Genomic DNA, 19338 nt, shown 5'->3' with positions numbered 1-19338 from the left:
CTTTCAATTTTCAGACAGATGAGCATATTAATGGTAGGATGGAAAATTCAAGGTAATCCTTGGCAATTGGAATGCATATACCAGGCACTTAGTTGATGAGTTTGGATGATTAAGAATGTTGTATTAAAATGCCCTTAGAAAGAAAACTCAGATACTGGTTAATTTGGTTTGTTCTGCTTTTGTTTTCTTCGTGTTCGTATGAACTGTACCAGTGTGGAGAAATAATTGACTAGATACAGGTTTTCTTCATATGCAGATTCAAGGTCATATCTTTTATACATTTTTATGAGGAACATAAATTAATTTTGCCTTTACTACAGAATTTTCAATTCTGAAGCAGAATAGCCTTCCCCAAAATAAAAAATACTCTTGTACACTGCATCTTTATAAATCTCTGAAAGTCAGATTAGAGGGGAAAACTCTCAGATTTTTTTTGAGAAAACCTGGTATATGTCTGTTGACATACTAAAGAAAGTGTTTCAGATCTTTCTGGGAAAGGGCTTAATTTAATTGTCAGTTACGAAGGAATGAAATCATTGTTTTTTCAGTGACAGCATGTTCACTTTAGTCTACAGACACTGCATTTAGCAGTTCATTCAGGCTGACCCGCAGCAAGTAACAAAAAATGCCATATAGAGGCACCTTGACTTTTCAAGTTAAGATTTTCTATGCATAAATTTACAACTAAGGTATCATAATCTGTGTGTATTAAGAGTACATACTTAAAAGAAAATGTAAAAGATTAGATGAGGTGAATTACCAGCCCAGATACATTTAATCTGGTGTTGCTTTCTAGTAGTAAAGATACATTTTTATGATTAACATCCGTGAGAAGAGATATGTTCTAAGGAATCCAATTTTTAAATTACTAATTTGCAAGATTGCAAATTATATTGGCTGATACTCTGAAAAGGAACATTAATTTCTTCATGGACTCAGGTGACATGACCACTTTTACCATTCGTTCAGTGACATTGCTTGTAGTAAATGTTCAGATAGAATATCCTTACATATGACTTTATTGTTATAAGTTCTTGGTTATTCCTTTAAATTCAACAGTGTCTTGTTTTATCATAGTGCCGACTGTGGATGTATTTCAGATCTCTACTAAAGAAAGATTTGGTCTGGGACATCAGTTGAAAAAGTAAGTCTGAAAAAGTGCTTTTCACTATCCTCTTTCACTTCCTAGGTAAATACTATATATTTTTCAGTTCCCAGTAGAATAAAATCTACAAGGTTGTCAGGTTAGTTAGATCAAAATTCCTTGAGCATGTTTTTTTTTTTAAATAAAAGTTAGAAAATTGGCCTTTTTAAGCTTAATTTTGACATTTGTAGCACAGAACTTGATTTGTGCTCCCTACCAGAGTTTTCTGTCACTTTATTATCATTTAGAAAGTTAGTTATATAAGTTTGAAAAGGCTGTAGCTGAAAATGTTCATTTTCATGTTTCTGCTTCGGTTATAAAGTCTCTGTAGCAGGAGTCTTTTTGAGCATCATCAGTACTTTAAGGGGACGGTACTTTCATGGTGACCTCTAGGATTTACCACAGTAATGAGACCCAGGTTTTGAGGGCGGGAAAGAAGAATGTGAGAGGACAAAGTAGGATTTTCATGTGTTCGGAGTATAATTGAATTTAATACAATTTTTGCTGAGTCGTCTTTTCATATATGCTTGTCTATATGTAATGAAATGATGGGAACATAGACTTTAATGTCTGATCCTTACAGCAGCATGAATTTCTTCAAGGAAAAAAATCTTCTTGCTGTTTGGTGTTTAAAGCAATTCAGTGCTCCCTTTTCATAAATTTACAAATGAAGCAATGTTGTTGAAATCTTTCTGATTCATGACTTTGAAGAAAAAATTTGAAAGCTCCTCAGACATGAAAACTCTCTTCAGCCTCTATTGGGAGCATGTTGTACTTTACTGCTGTTCTTGCGGATGCTTTTTCTTTGTAGTCTCTATGGTGGTTTTTTGTTTTTTGTTTTTTAGCTTCTCTTGGTGCAACATTTGCTGTGCACCTCAGGGAAGTGTCTAGCTCTAGCTTCTCTGTAAGCCCCTCTGGGTAGTGTAATATTCAATATCCTGCCTTCATGTTTGTGCCTTAGAGTGTGCACTTGAGGAGTGTGGCTCCTGGATCTTTCTTCTGCAGTCACTGGCAGGGCAGACACCTAGAGTTGAATGAAATGTCCCTGAATTAGTTTATCTTTAGATCTCCTTGAGAGGCATATGTATGTTAAGTCCTGGAGTGGTTGTTCACACAGATTTTATTCTCAATAAGAGTTCCATGTGAATAAGTTTAACTGGGAGAAAAAGAAAGGATTTTGAGGAATTAAGTTGCCCATTCATCAGTCTACATATGTGACAGAGAAACTCTGCCTATAGAGTGAGGATGTTGCATTATGTAGGCTGCTTTGTTAACAGAGGGATACTAATATTAAAGTGCATTTGACTTGCTTACAATAAGAAAGTCTTTTTTCTTTCCTAATTTGCAGAATAATGCAGACATTTGTAACACAGCAGTGGAAGAATAGCAAAGAGAAATCTAATTGTACGCACAATAAGAAAGTGTCTGACAAAAAGGTGAAATCCCCTCTGCACATCTTTTCTACATTGCGCAGGTAATAGCAAGAAAAATGAGCTTTTATCATTACAACCAGTTCAAAATCCACAGCATATTTCACAAGGCGAAGTGTTGACTTTTCTCGACAGGGAAGTGCTCTATTTATATCTTATCTCATGGGTTTCCAGTCCTTGCCTTGCATGACTTCAAAAGCGAACTAGGCAGTATTGCAGCTACCGTAACTATGTGAAGACAAAATGTGTCAGTGCCTTGCTCTCTGAAACAGCCATGATTCATTTAAAACTGGAAATAATTGATTTTATATCATTTCATTTCATATCATATCATTTAAATTAGTTGTATTTGTATTTTTACTAGCTTGGTAGCATTTGACTGTTACTTGAGTAGCAAGAATTTTTATACGTATTTCTGTGGCTGGCCAGCAGTTCTTTCCACAGCTGTGTGTACTTTTTTAATCTTTTAAAACTCAAGTAGTTATTAATCCAAGACTGAATTTAAGACCTCCTGAATACCTACTCCTCTCTTGTATTTGAGTTAAAGGAGTGTTCACCACTTGTGAAATGCAAGCACAGAATTTCAAAAAACAAAGGTATTAAAAATGTAAGAAAATATTTTATGAATAGTAAATGGAATTCATTATGAGTTCTTCTAGTTACTCATACTCTTAAGTGTCTGTAAAATGAGGCTCTGGTTTTATGTCTTTCAGGAAAATGACTATTTACTCTAGCATGTTTTCCTGCTTATAAAAAGGTCACAGATCATCTCTTTCATGAATATCTGTTGAGTGATTTTCTTTTGAACATTTATTCTTTTTTATGAATTTGGCAATTTTAAATTCTATGAATTTAGAGAGAGAGAGAGGGTACTAATTCATGTTTGAAGAGCAGAGGAATATCAAAGATGACTAAAGATTTGTCTTTTCAAAGATAGTTACCTGTTCAACACATTGTGAAATGCACACTGAAGGTTGGGACTTGGTTTTGATCAAAAAGAGGAGAGAAAAGCTAGCCCAGTCTTTCTCATCTTGCTATGGCAGCTGCTGCTGCAGTTCCGAAGACCACTTTTAGCCCAGATGTGGAGACTTTCCCTCCCTGCCTGCATTCCTACCTCCTTTCTGCCCTAGGGTGGCCATGATTTAACTGCAAAAGTGAGTCAGTGAGCTCCATATGCGTTTTCCACTGTCGCCATTTGATAATATTGTGAGGAAACTTGCCAGCCTCTGGTGAACCCCTTGGAGTTTCAGATCTTTTTTCTTTGATTCAAGACAAAAAAAGATCGGGTTGCTTATAAGCTACAGGAAAACAATTTGGCATACGTGATACTAATTCTTACTTTGCAAGGACAGGTGAATGTGAATGTGAACATTATAGTAATGTAACAGTACCTGTGCATGTTGTTTTGCAAAAGCCTTTTTGTTCTTTAATTCTGTATTTGTAACATGGATCCCTTACATTCTTATTTCTAGAGTTACAGAGCTAGAATCTGTCTAAAGTGTGACAGAAGAGCATCAAGTGGGCTTCCACAAAACATTGAAATTACTGTGAGACTAAAATTAAATAGAAAAAGCTAATTCCAGCTGACTTACACTTCTGCAAGTTTCATTGCTCATTATATCTATCACAGGATCTGCATATAGAATTTGTTAAGTTATGTCTAAAAGATGGTAATGTTAATGGAATCATGCCATTATTACTAAATAGAAAAGAGATATTTTGATAAAAAATGTGTTATAATATTTTATGGTTTTAATTTAAAAAATGATTTCCTGAATGAATGGTTTGCTTAAAGATGTAGGAACCATATCAAACACTGTAAGGATATATCTTTAACTTCTACTTAAAAAGCTACTAGAGTGTTTGTGTAAACATAGGAGTTAAGACATCTATTTGGTATTGGGAAATTGGTTCTGCAGACATTTGCTCTTTCGGGGGGAGGGAGGTGGGGCTCTCTTTATCACTTGTTAAATTCATAAAGACAGGTTGCACTCAAAAATTAGTGTGTAGATCTGAACTTACTTGCTTTTCTCAGTTTTGATTATGCTCCAACTATGTCTTCCTCTTCTGTGTTTTTAAGGTCGCCAAGTTATCCTCCACCTGGCTGTGGTAAAAATAAATCAAAACTGAAGTCAGAACAAGACGGCATCTCCAAAACTCACAAGCTACTGAGAAGGACTTGTTCCAGCACAGTTAAGGCAGAGGATGTGTGTGCCACAAAATCTCATAGAACCTTTGGCCGCTCATTGTCTAGTGACCCCAGAGCTGAACAGACGATGGCTATTAAATCGCACAAACTCTTGAACCGTTCTTGCTCTGCAGCTGTCAAGCAGGAGGAGTGCATTACTTTAAAGCCCCACAAGTTATTAAGTAGATCATGTTCTGGGGATCCTCGATGTGAGCACAACAGCACCTTGAAGCCCCACAAACTTTTAAGCAGGTCTTACTCTAGTAATCTTAGAATGGAAGAATTGGATGGATTGAAGAATCACAAATTACTCAGCAAGACCTACTCCAATGCCCCTAAATCATCCAAAATGGAGCCTTTCAAGGAGTCCAACATAGCAGAGGGCAGGCGGCTCTCTCTTACCTCAGGGCTTATTGGTATCTTAACACCATCTTCATCATCACCTTCACAAGCTGCTGTGCGTAGTAATTTTTAAAATTCCACTCATTTTCTTATTATTTTCCAAACATCCTGTTATGCCTGTTATGCAAAAGTATTAATATTCAGGGGATATGTTAGCAGGTACTTAAATGAAGAACAATGAAGTCAGCTTTTTAAGGTGCATTTAAACAGCTAAGCATACAAATATAAACATCATAAAAATGGAATCTGCCTAGGTGAAGACAGAGACTTCAAATTTCATCTTGAATGCAGCTCAGTGTACAGATATTGGCCACAGGAAATGTTCAGTTGCACACTTCCTTGCTTACCTTCTTTCTTACTGCAGGAGGAGAATGCAGTGTGAGCTGCTACGCAGGAAAATTGTCTTGGTCATACATGTCCTTCCTAACTTCCCCGTGTGCTTCATGGGGAGAGCCATCCATTGGCTCATTCAGGTGCCAAGCCTCCTCTCCTGCTCTTTTCATCTGTGACTAACATTGTAATGAAATAAATGCAGTCATGGTTCAGCTCACCTTTTGCAAATCTGTGTTTTGCAAAATGTTTAACCTTCAAACACGCTGACAACTGGAAGTCAGGAATTAGACCCACACTGCCCATTTATCTTTCACCAGAGAAATGAATGACTGAGAAAAGAAAGAGTAATGCATGTTCTTAATTTAGGAGATAGAGCTTAAACTTAATTAACACATATTCTGCTTCCACCTCTTAAAAGATGTCTATGCTAAGCAGGTCTATGCTCTTTCAGGGAACTGGTCTGTTTTCTGTGCTAAATGTGAGCAGAATTACTTAGGAGACAGTCCTCTCCACTGCCTTAGCTCAGTGGCACCTTGATATTCTCAGCCTGCAGAAATGGTGATCCTGTCTTGAAATGCCATACATATATTTAAATATGTGCAGGCTGAACAGTGAAATTGCAGTGAGTGTGTTATGTACCTTGTGATAAATCAGTTTAATAAACCATGAGCTATACTCATCAAATCTAAAAGCAGTAATGTGCTATCATTAAATCATTTATTTGCATGCCATGTTGTTGATTCCTGTAATATGCACAACAAAATTAATTTAAGGTCATCCAACAGACTTTTTGCCTGTTGCAGTTTAGATACTAATTTTTTTCCTGAATCAGCAGAGGCAGTCTGTACTTATCAGACTTTTATATCCTTAAGTTAATAGGAAAAGTCCCATTGATTTTGATGATATAATGAAGAGTTGACTGAGTGATTTCATTACTGATATTATTGGCTGATCTGGAAAAAATACAAACCTTGCTTGACAGTCTATAAAAACTACCAATAATTTTATTACTATAATGCATTTGCTTTGAGAGAAAATCACCATATACATGGTCAGGTGTCATTTCCCTGTTGTCAGCAAAAGGGCATTAAGAGTCCTTTTCACATCCTACATACAGGCAACAGATATTTGAGTAATTTGGTTATCTGACTCTACGTTAGTGATGAATTAGGACCCTAACTTCTTTTCAGTTCTTACCTAAGATATTTGAATGTCGTATACAGATACAATCGGTGAGATTATTTCCCTGAAGAAAAAAGTGTAAATATTGACAAATCAACAGTTAGAGAATTAAAACAAATAAGCCTATTTAAAAACAGTAACTACAAAACAAGCAAACAAACGAACAACAACAAAAAAAAACACACCAAGAGAAACAACCTGATTTTAACTCAAAACAAGGGCTGATTAGAATAGATGTCAACATAAAGGGAGTGCACCTTACTGATTTATACAGCAAAAGTACCTTCTAATTTACACTGTTTTATATTGAAAGAAAAAGGCAGAAGGAGCCTGAGTGGGATCTCAGCACCTGTTAGCATGGTGTTCTCTGAGGTGAGATTGTTATGAGTATAAAAGAAAAAAGATTTTCTGCACTTCTGTGAATTACATTAGTCATTCAAGCCTAGGTATGTAGTGCATATTTAGACAGACAATACATGGTAAAAATTTAAAGATAGTTACCCAATGTCAGTTCATTTGAATGGAGTGAAGGTGAGGGTGTTTCCATATGGGATTCAAGTTTTCGGGATGCTGAGATAAAAAACTCATCAGGTTTAAGAATGCTAAAAATTCATCCTTCATTCAGTGAACAAGGAAAAGGATTGTTCATTTATAACGGCTTGTCCAAATTAGGCATTTTTTTAAATGCAAATATTAATAATTTAATTAAATTTTTGTATACAAAAATTAAAAATATTTTATCATTTCCTTATCATTAGTTTACCAACATTGAAGTTGCCTGAATTTTTTTTCCTTGCAGCAAAACTATGGTGCAAAATGCATTCCAGTACGAGACCGTGGCTTTCTTGTGCAGGTAGGATGTCATGTCTTACCCATTTTTGAAACACCTTTGAGCATGAGCTGACTGTTAATTTTTTTAAGCAGATGCTGTTATTCTCATTTTCATTGTTCTCAGACTATTGAATTTGCTGAGCAGCGGATACCAGTATTGAATGAATACTGTGTAGTTTGTGATGAACCCCATGTGTTCCAGAATGGTCCTATGCTGAGGGTAAGTTGTACACTTGCTGGGATAAACAATGCATTTTCTAAAGCCTTAAGTAACAGACCATATAAAGCTGTTGAAAACTCCTGAATTATTTAAGATCTGTTTCATCCTAATATTCATTCAAGATGCAGAAATGTAATGCATATTAACTAGATTTTACTGAAATTTTGAAAAAAACATATTGCAAGGGAGATGGAAAGCAGGCTTGTTTGTAACTATAGAAATTTAAAAGAGATATATTTCACTGAATACTGTTATTGTATATGGTTGTAACCAGATAAACTGTAGGAAGTGAGCTGGACTATTTTCACGGTCCCCTGGCATCCTTCTAAAACCTCAGGGTCACCTCAGACTTTGAGCCATCACAGTATTCAGATACTCTGGTGATTATGCTATGAAGTCTTGAAGTGCTTCTGGCCCTCTTTTGCTCATTCACTGTAATGTGATAAAAAAGCCATGAGATGTTCTGTGAAGTGTCTGATGTAGCAGTGACGTAGCTAGGGTAATGTGGTTGTTCAGCATGCCTAAGCTCCATCTAGTTATACAGCTGTTCTTCAGTCCTGTCTGACTGAGAACCAGGAATTTTATAAGCTAAATGGTGCACCCTCTCATACCATTGGGGACAACACAAATTAGAAAAAAATAAGATTAGTCCTGAAAGACACAATTTGCCTGGAGCTACTAGATTAGTGCAGCTTTGTAAAGAAACATATAGGAGAATGATAATAGAATCAAAGAATGGCCCAAGTCGGAAGGGAACTCAAGGATCATCAAGTTCCAACCCCCTGCCACAAGCAGGGCTGCCAGCTGTTAGATCAAGTGCTAGATCAGATTGCCCAGGGCTCCATCCAGCCTGGCCTTAATCTCCTCCAGGGATGGGCATCCACATCCTCCCTGGTCAGCTTGTTTCGACACCTCATCACCCTCTCCATGAAAAACTTCTTCCTGACATCCAATCTAAACCACCCCTCCTTTAGTTTAAAACCATTTCCCCTTGTTCTATCGCTATCTACCCGTGTAAAAAATTGCTTTCCCACATGTTTACAAGCTCCCTTTAAATATTGGAAGGCAGCGATGAGATCTCCCAGCAGCCTTCTGTTTTCCAGGCTGATCAAGTCCAGTTCCCTCAGCCTGTCTTTATAGGAGAGGTGCTCCAGCCCTCTGGTCATTTCTGTGGCCCTCCTATGAACCCTCTCCAAAAGCTTCACATCCCAACCCAACATATTTCCTTTAGGGGCCCAGACCTGGGTGCAGTACTCCTGATGGGGCCTCATGAGGGCAGAATGGTGAGGGACAGTCATCTCCCTCGTACTTTCAGGAAGGACCTTGCAATTTAGAATTCTTGTTTCAATTATATTGTGAAAACTTCTTATCTAAAAAACCATTAAGTCTGTGGAAAACAGTGTTTAGTATCAGTGCGTAAATGATCTAATGTCTCATCTACCAATTTTTTCACAATATTATCAGCAAGTACACAAGAGTTGAAGCAGGCATCATCTATGATAGACCTGTGGAACTAAATTCAGGAACTAAATTACTGCTTACATAGTAGCAAAAGTAATGTCAGAGTCATCCCCGGTGTCACCAAGTGCTGCCAGAGTTAAGTGTTCTGACAATAGCCAGCAAGTAGGCTGCTGTTAGAATTTGCAAAAGCATCTACATTTTTGATTAATACCAATTCAGGACATGTAAAGCCTTCATACTTCTAGCAATGCTATGAGGTATCTATTTGCCTCCTCAAGCTCAAATCTGCTTTTTAAAAACATGGCTTTCTGTCAGATCCTGTCAGATATTAGAAGGCTATGGAAAATGAACCAGTTCCTTGTCTTTTGTCTTCAGATGTGCTATAATGCTTGCTACCTGTGACAGGATAAGACTGAGTGAATTAGATAGAAAGCTTAGATACTCTAATTATTTAAATGACTGGGTTTTATCTATCATCCATAACAAAAAGTAAACAGTAGGATTTCTTCCTGTTCACACAATGAACTATTAAAAAGAAACAAATTGGAAAATCATCTGCTCTAAGTTTTAAAAAAAAAACCCTTGCTTTCCCACCTTAGGAATCAAAATTCCTGAGAATGACTTTTCTCTAGGACATTTTCTTGGCATAAAGAGGGGACATTTTTACCATCCTATTGAGAGTTTGTCAGTGCTTCAAAGCAGTGAAAAGTGAAAACGTGTTTGCAGTAAACACATATTCCTCAGCGCCTTTGCAAGCTGAATAACCTAGCAAGCTTTGCAAAAATGAAAGATGTCCTTATGTAACCCAGAGAGATGAAGATAGCAGGAGGAAATCTAGCATGCTCTGTGCGTGCTTGAATGACTGCAGAAGCAATATAGAGCCTCCATTAATCAGTCTATAGTTCTGTAGAAGGTGAGAAAGGATACTGATTTGAATATAGCTTGAGTTTGCCAAAGGATTCTGAGGAAATTTTTGCTTCTTCAGAAAGCAGTGGGAGAGTAGCCTATAGGCAATTGTGGCTTATATGCATACTTTAGCTGCACATACATATGTGTGTGTATGCACCTTTGTCTTAGTATAGATATAATGTATAAAGAAAATGCATGTAAAAGGAATGAGGAATGACCCAATTGAAAGAATACTCTGCATGCAGTGCTGCTACAACAGCAGATCTCAGAAATATAGTACTTTATTAAACAGAATGCCTGTAGGCGGTCAGTAAAGGAAGGATGCATGGGATCCTTATGTGGATGCCTAATGCCTTATGTCATTTCATGTATCCCATTTCTAGTATTCCCAGCTTTCATAAGGGGCTTTGGAGGGCTTGTGGTTTTGAGGCCATGATATCTTCTTCAGTTGTCATAAAGGTCTGAACCTGACTGCTTTTATTTTTAGATTCTGTGTCTTGCTCCCATTTTCTTCAGATAATCATGTCTTTTTCATTCAGCCTGTCAATTTCATTACATTGACAGGCTTTATCTAAAGCTGGTTGTATTGCAGAAGATGTCACCAACTACATAACTCTGGATGATTTCCTTTTCTCTTCCTTTAAGGAATAGTTCATGTACACAAATGCTTGTGGGGATCATATCTGAGTGTACATGATGAGTTTTCTATCACCCATTTGGACCTTTATTTAATGACAAGACATATGAATTTAAGAAAGCTTAGCAAAGTTATGGCATGAGAAGTTCATTTTAAACATGTTTAGTCTGGATGTTCTGGTGTTTATGCAGTTGCAAAGAAGCAAAACTCATTGATGCCAGTAAATAATTTGATTCTGCAGTACTCCTTGGTGTCAGCCTGACACCTTTCCTGAACTGTAGCATAGCTTAATTAATTGCCTTGAAATGCAGCTTAAAATTTTAACAGTTGCTATCACAAGATAATTACATTCTCTTAATACTTTAATACTTATCTCCTATGCCTTGGTGCAGTCTTTTGTGCTGGTTATTTAGGACTTGTGCAATGTGGTGCCATCCTCAAGACTGGTAAAGATTCCAAGTGAAGCTGTGAGATAAGATTTCCCTTTGTGGAGATTTGTATTACAACCTGTATTTTTACCTTGATTATACACTATCTTTCAGTCAGAATCTCTCAGTGCAAGCTTCCTTCTGAGGACTGTGATTTCTTTCCCTAGATAACATTTTGGGGGAGGTGATTTTTTTTAATATCTGTTTCAATTTACTTCTGCTTTCTTAAAATCTTGACATCTTTCCCACAAGATAAAAGTAACTTGATGACAGTGTGATGGATTTTTTAAATAGTATAATTCAGACACTATACCAACACGGCAGAAGTACCACTATATGGAAGAAGTCTGTTGTAAAACAGTGAATAGCAAAATGGCATACTTTCAAGTTCATACTCATAAAATAGACATGTGTTTTGCTCCAGAGCTCACAGTAACAATGCAAATACTTCCTGCTGGTTCAGGGATCCTGTAATAATACAGGAATTTTTGGTTGTTAGGCTATCTTTCTCTCCTACTGAGGATAAAGAGACTATCATACTCAAGGGAATTAAGAAGAAATTCTTAATATTTCACTTGGGAGCTCCTGTTTGAAACAGATTATGGATCTTGCAGGACTAACAACCATCTACCTCTCGACTCCAAATGTTCCCCAATGTCCAGAAAAATTGCCAGGTAGAGTCCCTGTATGTACTTCACAACTGTATGCATTAGTAGAAACAGAGTATATAGATGAAGTAACTTCAAACCAGATACATAATTTTTTCACAGGGAGCTGTGTTTGAATTAAGGGGATAGGGAGTGGTCAAAGAGTACAATAGCACATCATGAAGTAGTAACACATTTTTATAAAAATCCATGGTTCGTTACTAAATTTCACCCTTTAAAAAAAAAAAAAAAAAAAGCCACTGAAGTTAGCAATTCCTCCATGTAGGTATTCACATCTTTTCTATACAAGATGGGGGTCAATATGCGTTCTCCATATAGCTTCTTTCTTTAGTATCTATTTCAGGAGCATTATTAGATCTAATGATTTTTTGCAGTGCACCCAAATTTATGAACACTTAAATGGATGCATAGAAATACATGCATATATAGAATGCCACTGAAAAATGGAGATTCCCTGAAATCACTTCAGGGTATGTCTTTCTGCAAAAGAACAGAGAAATTCGATGAATATAGGGATTGTAGGTAGGATCCTTTTGCGTACCATAGGCTAGGGTATTTCACGTAGTTATCTGTGATAATAACCTGAGTCCTGCATATTTCACTCTGCAAAAGGATAGAGAAATGGCCTTGAAATAAGCCATGGAGCAGAAGGGCAAAAGCTTGCTTGATTTTTAGTACGAATACAGGCTGTGAAAGCGGGGCCTCACGATCCTTCTGACTTTTTGGGTTTGAGTTTGGAACTCAAGTGAGGTTTGGAACTGCAGACATTATATCCAAATCTCTCTCTCCCATTTTTTCTTTTTTTTTTTTTTTTTTTTTTTTTACCTGGAAAGAATCACAGAGAAACAGGCTGCTTCCATCTGGAAGGCGACCTGTGTTGCACAGCTCTCAGGGGCTCTGCGATCTGTCTTTTCTCAAGTAGCCCTTTGCTTAGCTCTGAAAAACAGTGGGAAGGATGAGGTCAGACATGGGTTTTGTGCTAAGGAGAGATGGAGAAGTTAGACGCAGTAAACATCGTGAAAACGGCAAGTCTACTCACTTGAATCATTCAACAGTGCCTCATGATTCTGTTTCTGAATTTATTTTCAAAACAGTTGTTTAGATCAGTAAGATGAGAACAGTTATTTGTTTATAATTAATTGCCAGATTTTCTTCTTCAGACATGAACTGTTCCAAAAACGAGCAATTGAAGGTGAGTGAGCTCACATAGGTTGTTAAAATAGTTAAATTATCATGATTTCCGGCTGGCTGAAAGCCGGACAGTGCTAGAAACTGACAGGAAATGTGCTTCTGAGAGAAGTAAATCTTTCATCTGTTCCTTTCTATAGTGCTTGAGGGAGAGGGCCCTTCCTGGGTAAAGTGTAAAGATACAAGTGTTTACAAAGAACCGCAGACTGGTTGAGGTTGGCAGCCCTTCTGCATCCATCCAACCCCTCTCAATCAGGGATAGACTGGACCTGCTCAGGATGCCTAGGACCATGTCCAGTCTGCTTTTGGAGATCTTCAAAGAGGAGACCCAATCTCTCTGGGCAACCTGTGCCAGTGTTTGATAAAGCTTTCAATAATGCTATTTTCCTCTTCAGATAAAACTTAAGATAAAGGATAGGTAGAGCTACTCCAGTATGAATGAATAAAAGGGACTAACTGGCCTCCAAAAGTCCTTTAAAACCATATGATTTGGTTCGTCTAAGCAAAAAAGAAGAAATGTAATTTGAAAAGCAGGTGTCATAAGATAGTAAAGAAACTTGAGCATGATTAGGTTTTATATTAAAAGGCTATTAGCTTTTTGTTAATAAAATATGAAATTCTTCATGTTACTCCAGAGCTGTTAATAATATTCTAGGGAAGAAATAAGTATTTTAATTAGGCAACAGTTTTTTCTGACATCTTGTTTTAGAAATTCAGCATGTGATTTAACTACTTTTATTACAAACAAATTTAACTGCAGTGAGATCTCAAGTTATTCACAAAAATGATTATTACACATGAGGATCTGATTTAAATAAGTATAATAAAAATATCTTCTCCAACTTCTTTGTAGTAGATCTATTCTGTATGCCTTCCAGATTTCCTTATCTGCCATTGGAATACAAAAGCTATTGATAAATTGGTGCAAATTAAACATGACCAAAAAAAAAAAAAAAGGAAATTATTCAATAATATTTTTCAAGAGGAAAAAAAAACAAACCTCTGGATATCAATAATTTCTCTTTGACTCAAGAAGTCTCTTTACAGTGCCATCTTGTGTTGAAATTTTAACTAAGATTTCTTTAAAACAAGAGATAGTAATAAAGATAGTAATAACAATTTAAAAAAAACAGCAGAACTAAATACTGAAGCTAATTTGTTTGAAATTTATACTCTGGTGCAGACATTTCTGCTGTTTAAACAACTTTCCATAAAGTATGAATGTAAAACAATTTTTACTGTAAAACAATATTTTAAATACCAGCTGTTTGCATTTACCAGTAAAAATAAGTGCAGTATTTAAATTACAATTTGTATTTGCTTGAATATTAATAACCTTTCAGAATATTTTGAATGAACATTTTTAGAATGTTTTTCACCCCAAAAAATTCAGTTATGATTTTTTATGATGGTTGGTAAGTTCCCATGGACTGGTCTTGAATTACTGTGTCCTTTGAATGTTTGTTTCGTAGCCATGAGTGAAACACAGTGACAATAATGTTACGGAATTAGTATGCCATTTAAGGGTGGGAGGCTTTTGAGGCATCACTGAACTGTGGGGAGAAGTGTAAGTGTACAGACATGTTTGTCTAGACTGGATTTTAACTGAGATGTTGGAGATGTTTTCTTTCCTGTGGAATAATGTGTGATCCTTCTTATCCTTAATCTATAATATAACCTGTTGTTATCTCTTTTTATGAAAAAGCTGCTCCAGTTACAATCATTACTTTAGCAGAACATTCTTCAATCACTTCATTGTTTATTGAGAATAAAATGTATGTCTCATCCTGTAGCCAAGAACTTAGCCACAGCTCATCTTGCCCAGCTAGCACTTTATATTGTTTGCTTATTTGCCACTATATAAGTATTTTGGATGACTGGAGAAAACAAACAAACAAACAAAATGTGGCTAAGGTATCCAAGCATCCAGAAATAAAAAGAAAGTGAGAAATAAAATCTGAATCAACCAGCCTAAACAAACCCAAACAGAACAAGTGGTATTTCTTTTTCAGCCTTTGTCTATTCTCTCATCTTTCAAGAAATTGTATCTGCTTACCACTGTGGTATCTTCAGTGTCTTTCAGCAATGTGTTCCATGTATCACGTGCATATTGTGAGGCTATTCAGTGAGCTTACCTTACGTATTTTTAGCCAGATAGGTTATTCAATAAATTATTCCTGCTCTCTGTCAGTGTGTATGCTGCTGTAGAACTTAGGTTAGTGGTCTGATTTCATTTGACAATTCAGGGCAAAAATGTACTTTTTGGTAATTGTCAAGTTTTAAAGCATTGCCTAGATCAATGCAAGTTTAAGCCACCAAATGCAGTTATATGGTTAAGTATTTAATTTTGAATAAGTTTATTTTAAAATGTATATTTTAGTGTAAATCAGAAGCCTGTTAATAAGGATTATTAAAATAGAAGTCTAAATTTTAATTTTAATAAATCAAAGTATTTAAATTCACTGTGTGTTAGTGTCAGCTGGTTTACTGGGAAGTATAAACCATGGTATAGTAGGAAGATGATTTCACTTATGTTACAAAGTAACCTTGATCATTATTAGTTAAAATTGCTTGAACTGTGAATCTTGATGAAACTTAGTGTAGAGTTAATGGTAATTCTAGATGAGATGGCTTCTGTAATGATTTAATTAAGTACAAAACTCATACAGCTTAGACTCTTAAATCTTTGCCTTGTAATTCTGTGAAAGTGAGTTCTAAGAGATGCATTATCTACAACCTTTTGGCTTATCATTTTTCAGATGTGATAATGGTATCCTTGTGGGCCTGAATGTAATTGGTCTGTAGGTACTGTGGACTCACTCAGGTATTAAAGCATTAGCAACCAGTCTTACTTTGCCTTTCTTCACAAATGTTACTAAATCTAAAAATCCATATCTCACACAAATTGAGAAATAAACCTGAAAATCTTGAGAGCTCCTTTGCAAAAGAAACCTTTACTTACCAATCTTCCTTCCTCACTTCCTACTTTCTTTTGCTCTTCTGTCCTCTTCCCAGCCCCTCTACACATTTTGAATATTGATGCTGCTCTGTTATATCCTCATCCTTTTTTTGAGACTAATGAAGAGGAAGAATTTCCTCCTGCAGAGAAAAACTAACCATTATGTGGTTGAATCTGGGAAACAGAACATGGATGTAAAGATACATTTCATTTCCGCTGCTTATTCTTTTCATTAGGAGACGCGGGATGTTCGCTAATGGTTTCACCTTTACCATCTGTTACACTTACTGATGCTGAGGCTCTAAGTTTTCCCTGAGCTTCTCTTTTTAGATCAGGAGTTTTTAGGTGTGTCAGTCATACTGCAGCCTCATTAGTGTCTGTGTGACTTCCCCTGGGACACAGGAGAAGGTTGCACATTGCTCTTCTGAGAACAGCTGCGGCACACATTAGAAAATAGCGAGATAGATCAATATCCAGAAGGAAGGTTTCACCTTTTTTGAATTGAAGAATGTCAGGAAAACATTTTAAGTAATGTATGAGTTCTTGAATCAGAATATGTCATAGTAGCTGGATAGTTTGCCTGTCTGCCTGTCTTCTTATGTCATCTCATGAAGAAACTCTGAGCCTTTTGTCTTTCTAGCAGCTATGGATGAGTACCACGGAGCATGCAAAAACTGGAGATGACTGAAGAAAATTCTGAAAGCCTTGCTATCATTAAAAAAAGGGCTTTCTGCTTCTGTCAGTACCTTCTGCTTCTGAGCATTTGCAGACTCAGGTTAACTGTCCAGCTATTATTTTCTATTGTCTATTTTCTGTTATTCTCACTGGAATAATTATCCTACTAAGTAATCTTCCAGCACCCTAATCTTCACTTAGATAATAGTTTTGTGGAAGCCAATGGCCTTATTTTAGTTTTCTCACTTCAAATTTAATACGAAGTATGTGTGAAAGCACCTTCTGCTGTTCAAGGAGAAGTAAAACTGCACTCTAGGTATTGGGCATCAAAGTTGCCTAGACAGGCAGCTCTGAGGATCTTCAAAGTGATGGTTGTATTTGGCAAAATTCTACATATCCATAAGACTGCACTGTCAGGCAAGTTCCAAGTTTGGAAATGTATATTTAAGTGTATAAACCATATTTAGGTGTGTATTTCCCCTTTTGAAACTAGTAGTATAATATAGGCTGAGTATTGTGTACCTTTATGTGTATAGGTCCATATCAGCAAGACCTCGTCTTTATTTTCATGTGTGTACGTGAATATTCTTAAAAACTTCGGCCTACTGAGTTACTGCTTCTAGTTACATGGCCTTAAACCAAAGTGAAAGCATCCAAAAATGACAACAGTGTCACATTTATAAATGTATTATTGTTGTAGTTACTGCTTGTGTACTGCAGCCAGGGACATTTCTCATATTTGTGTTACAAAGTCAGAACAAGACTGTTTCTGTCTCATGGGCTCACATCCAGTCATGAGCATAGAGACAAGTGGATGCCACGCACTAGCAGTAGGTGAAATACTAGAAGCATTGTAAGAGCTGCTCTGAATCCCTGTTTTACCATAAAGCTTTTGATTTTCTTTTTTCTTTAAGATTTTTCTTCTAGAATTGATTTATTATCTTCATTTTCATATTTTTTTTAATTGGTTGTAGCATGCACAAGACAAAATCAAAATGTGGTAATGTGTCACTAAAGTCATCACATGCTAAGAGCTGTTGGAAAGTCTGCTTCTTAATTTTAAGCAAATTTTTATTTTGGAGGGAAAGTTTCAATTTTGAGGGAAAGGAAAGAGTTTAAATGCTTGAACCTAATGAGTGGCTGAAGGAAGGTACTTTGAAATAGCCATACCAACATCTCTTGGAACACTCTAGTAACACACTTGTGAAAATTAAGTTAAAAGCTTCTGATTGCGTTAGATTGAGACAACTATCAGAAACAAGACTCAAAAGTGCTCTGAAAATGGCTGCAGTTCAGGCAAAAAGGCATCCAGAGTGGATGGCAGGCCAATGAAGTGTCTGGATAGCTCAAGGATTGTGGTTATTTTCCCCATCAGACTGACAAAGCCCTGACATTTTCATGTAATGTAAAACTGCATATTTGCTCCAGCTTTTAGTTGAAGACAGTATGTAGAATGCAGAGGTTGTATAGAGTCCAGTTTTTCTATGTAGTTCTTTTTTTTTTTCTTTTTTCTTTCAACCAATGCTACTTCAAACAGGGATTTCCTCCATTCTGAAAATAGACATACTTAACCAAGTAAATGCTAGAAAGATGTAGTGAGTAGTGAGTCAAGAAAGATAAATTTAGACTGGAGGTAGCTTACATTCTAATAGTAAGTTTAAGAAATCTGTGAGAATAGTCTGGAAATGCTGTTTATTATTTAATAGACTACTGTGCAAGAAAACCATGGCTTCCAAAAGGATTTGTTTCTCAGATAGAAATGAGTCTGATGAAACTCATTTTCATAACAGGGAAAAGTTGTTCTTTGTTAGTCTTTTGAAAGGGATTGACAAAGTTAATGAAGCAGTTCCTCTGGCTTTATTATCATGTAATTTATATTTATATATATGTAATTCATATTTATATCACACTACACCATGAGGTTTGAGGGAGTGCTTTGGATGAGTTGACTGACTTGAAAGAGATTATGTTCAGCTTTGAGGTATTTTCTGCAATTATATTGTCTAAATATTGAAATACATCCCACTAGATTTTAGCAAACTCTTTTCTCTTTGTGTTTCTGAAAATCTTATTTTGTCAGCATTGCCTTATGAAGTTTTATTCTAAAAATATTCAATAGGCATAAAGGTTTATCAAATACATGAAGTCAAAATAATTATATAATCTATCAGTGATTTCAGTTCTGCTTGAGAAGTCGAATTTTGGTGTGTTTGAAACACACAGTTCTTGAACTTGAGTTCTTAGTCCCATTGTCCACCTGAGCAAAAATGGTCTTTCAAATGTCAGGCAGTGATGATTTTCCTTCCATTCATTGTCTTTAAATCTCAAGGTAACATACTTTGTTGAGGGTTCAAACAAAGCGATAACAATAAGTTAATGCCTTTTTTCATGGCAGGCATGGCTAAATTGATTATCAAGCCTGTGCAATATTACTATTGATTATGATAGTCACAATAACATGTGCCACCATGCCTCCCCAAATAAGCAAGTGATTGAACCACCTTCTGAATGTGAAAACCTTAGAATAATGACAATAATAAATACTTTTTGTCTAGTGTGCAATGGCACAGTGAATTGGATCATGTTAGGCTTCATCTGCTGCCTAATGCAATGTAACAGCAGATAAAATAAATCAAGTGGATGACATTCTGTTGGACTTGAAATACGATAGCTCTTGTAAAGC

General features: G+C 36.2%; 1 protein-coding gene across 2 annotated transcripts in view; it reads left to right on the top strand.

Moving 5' to 3' along the window:
* Positions 1-19338, top strand: part of PARP8 (poly(ADP-ribose) polymerase family member 8) — a gene marked incomplete at both ends in the record, with an annotated part of 109212 nt that overhangs the window by 70634 nt on the left and 19240 nt on the right. For both annotated transcript variants that reach the window (XM_079548490.1, XM_079548489.1), the window contains 5 exons: positions 1078-1144; positions 2493-2618; positions 4655-5219; positions 7479-7532; positions 7635-7730. In XM_079548490.1, the coding sequence (XP_079404616.1) occupies positions 1078-1144; positions 2493-2618; positions 4655-5219; positions 7479-7532; positions 7635-7730 (908 nt within the window). The remainder of the gene's footprint in view (positions 1-1077; positions 1145-2492; positions 2619-4654; positions 5220-7478; positions 7533-7634; positions 7731-19338) is intronic.

Source organism: Tetrao urogallus (genome assembly GCF_951394365.1).
Source record: "Tetrao urogallus genome assembly, chromosome: Z".
Classification (NCBI taxonomy): Eukaryota; Metazoa; Chordata; class Aves; order Galliformes; family Phasianidae; genus Tetrao; species Tetrao urogallus.
This window is presented reverse-complemented; position numbering and strand designations above follow the sequence as displayed.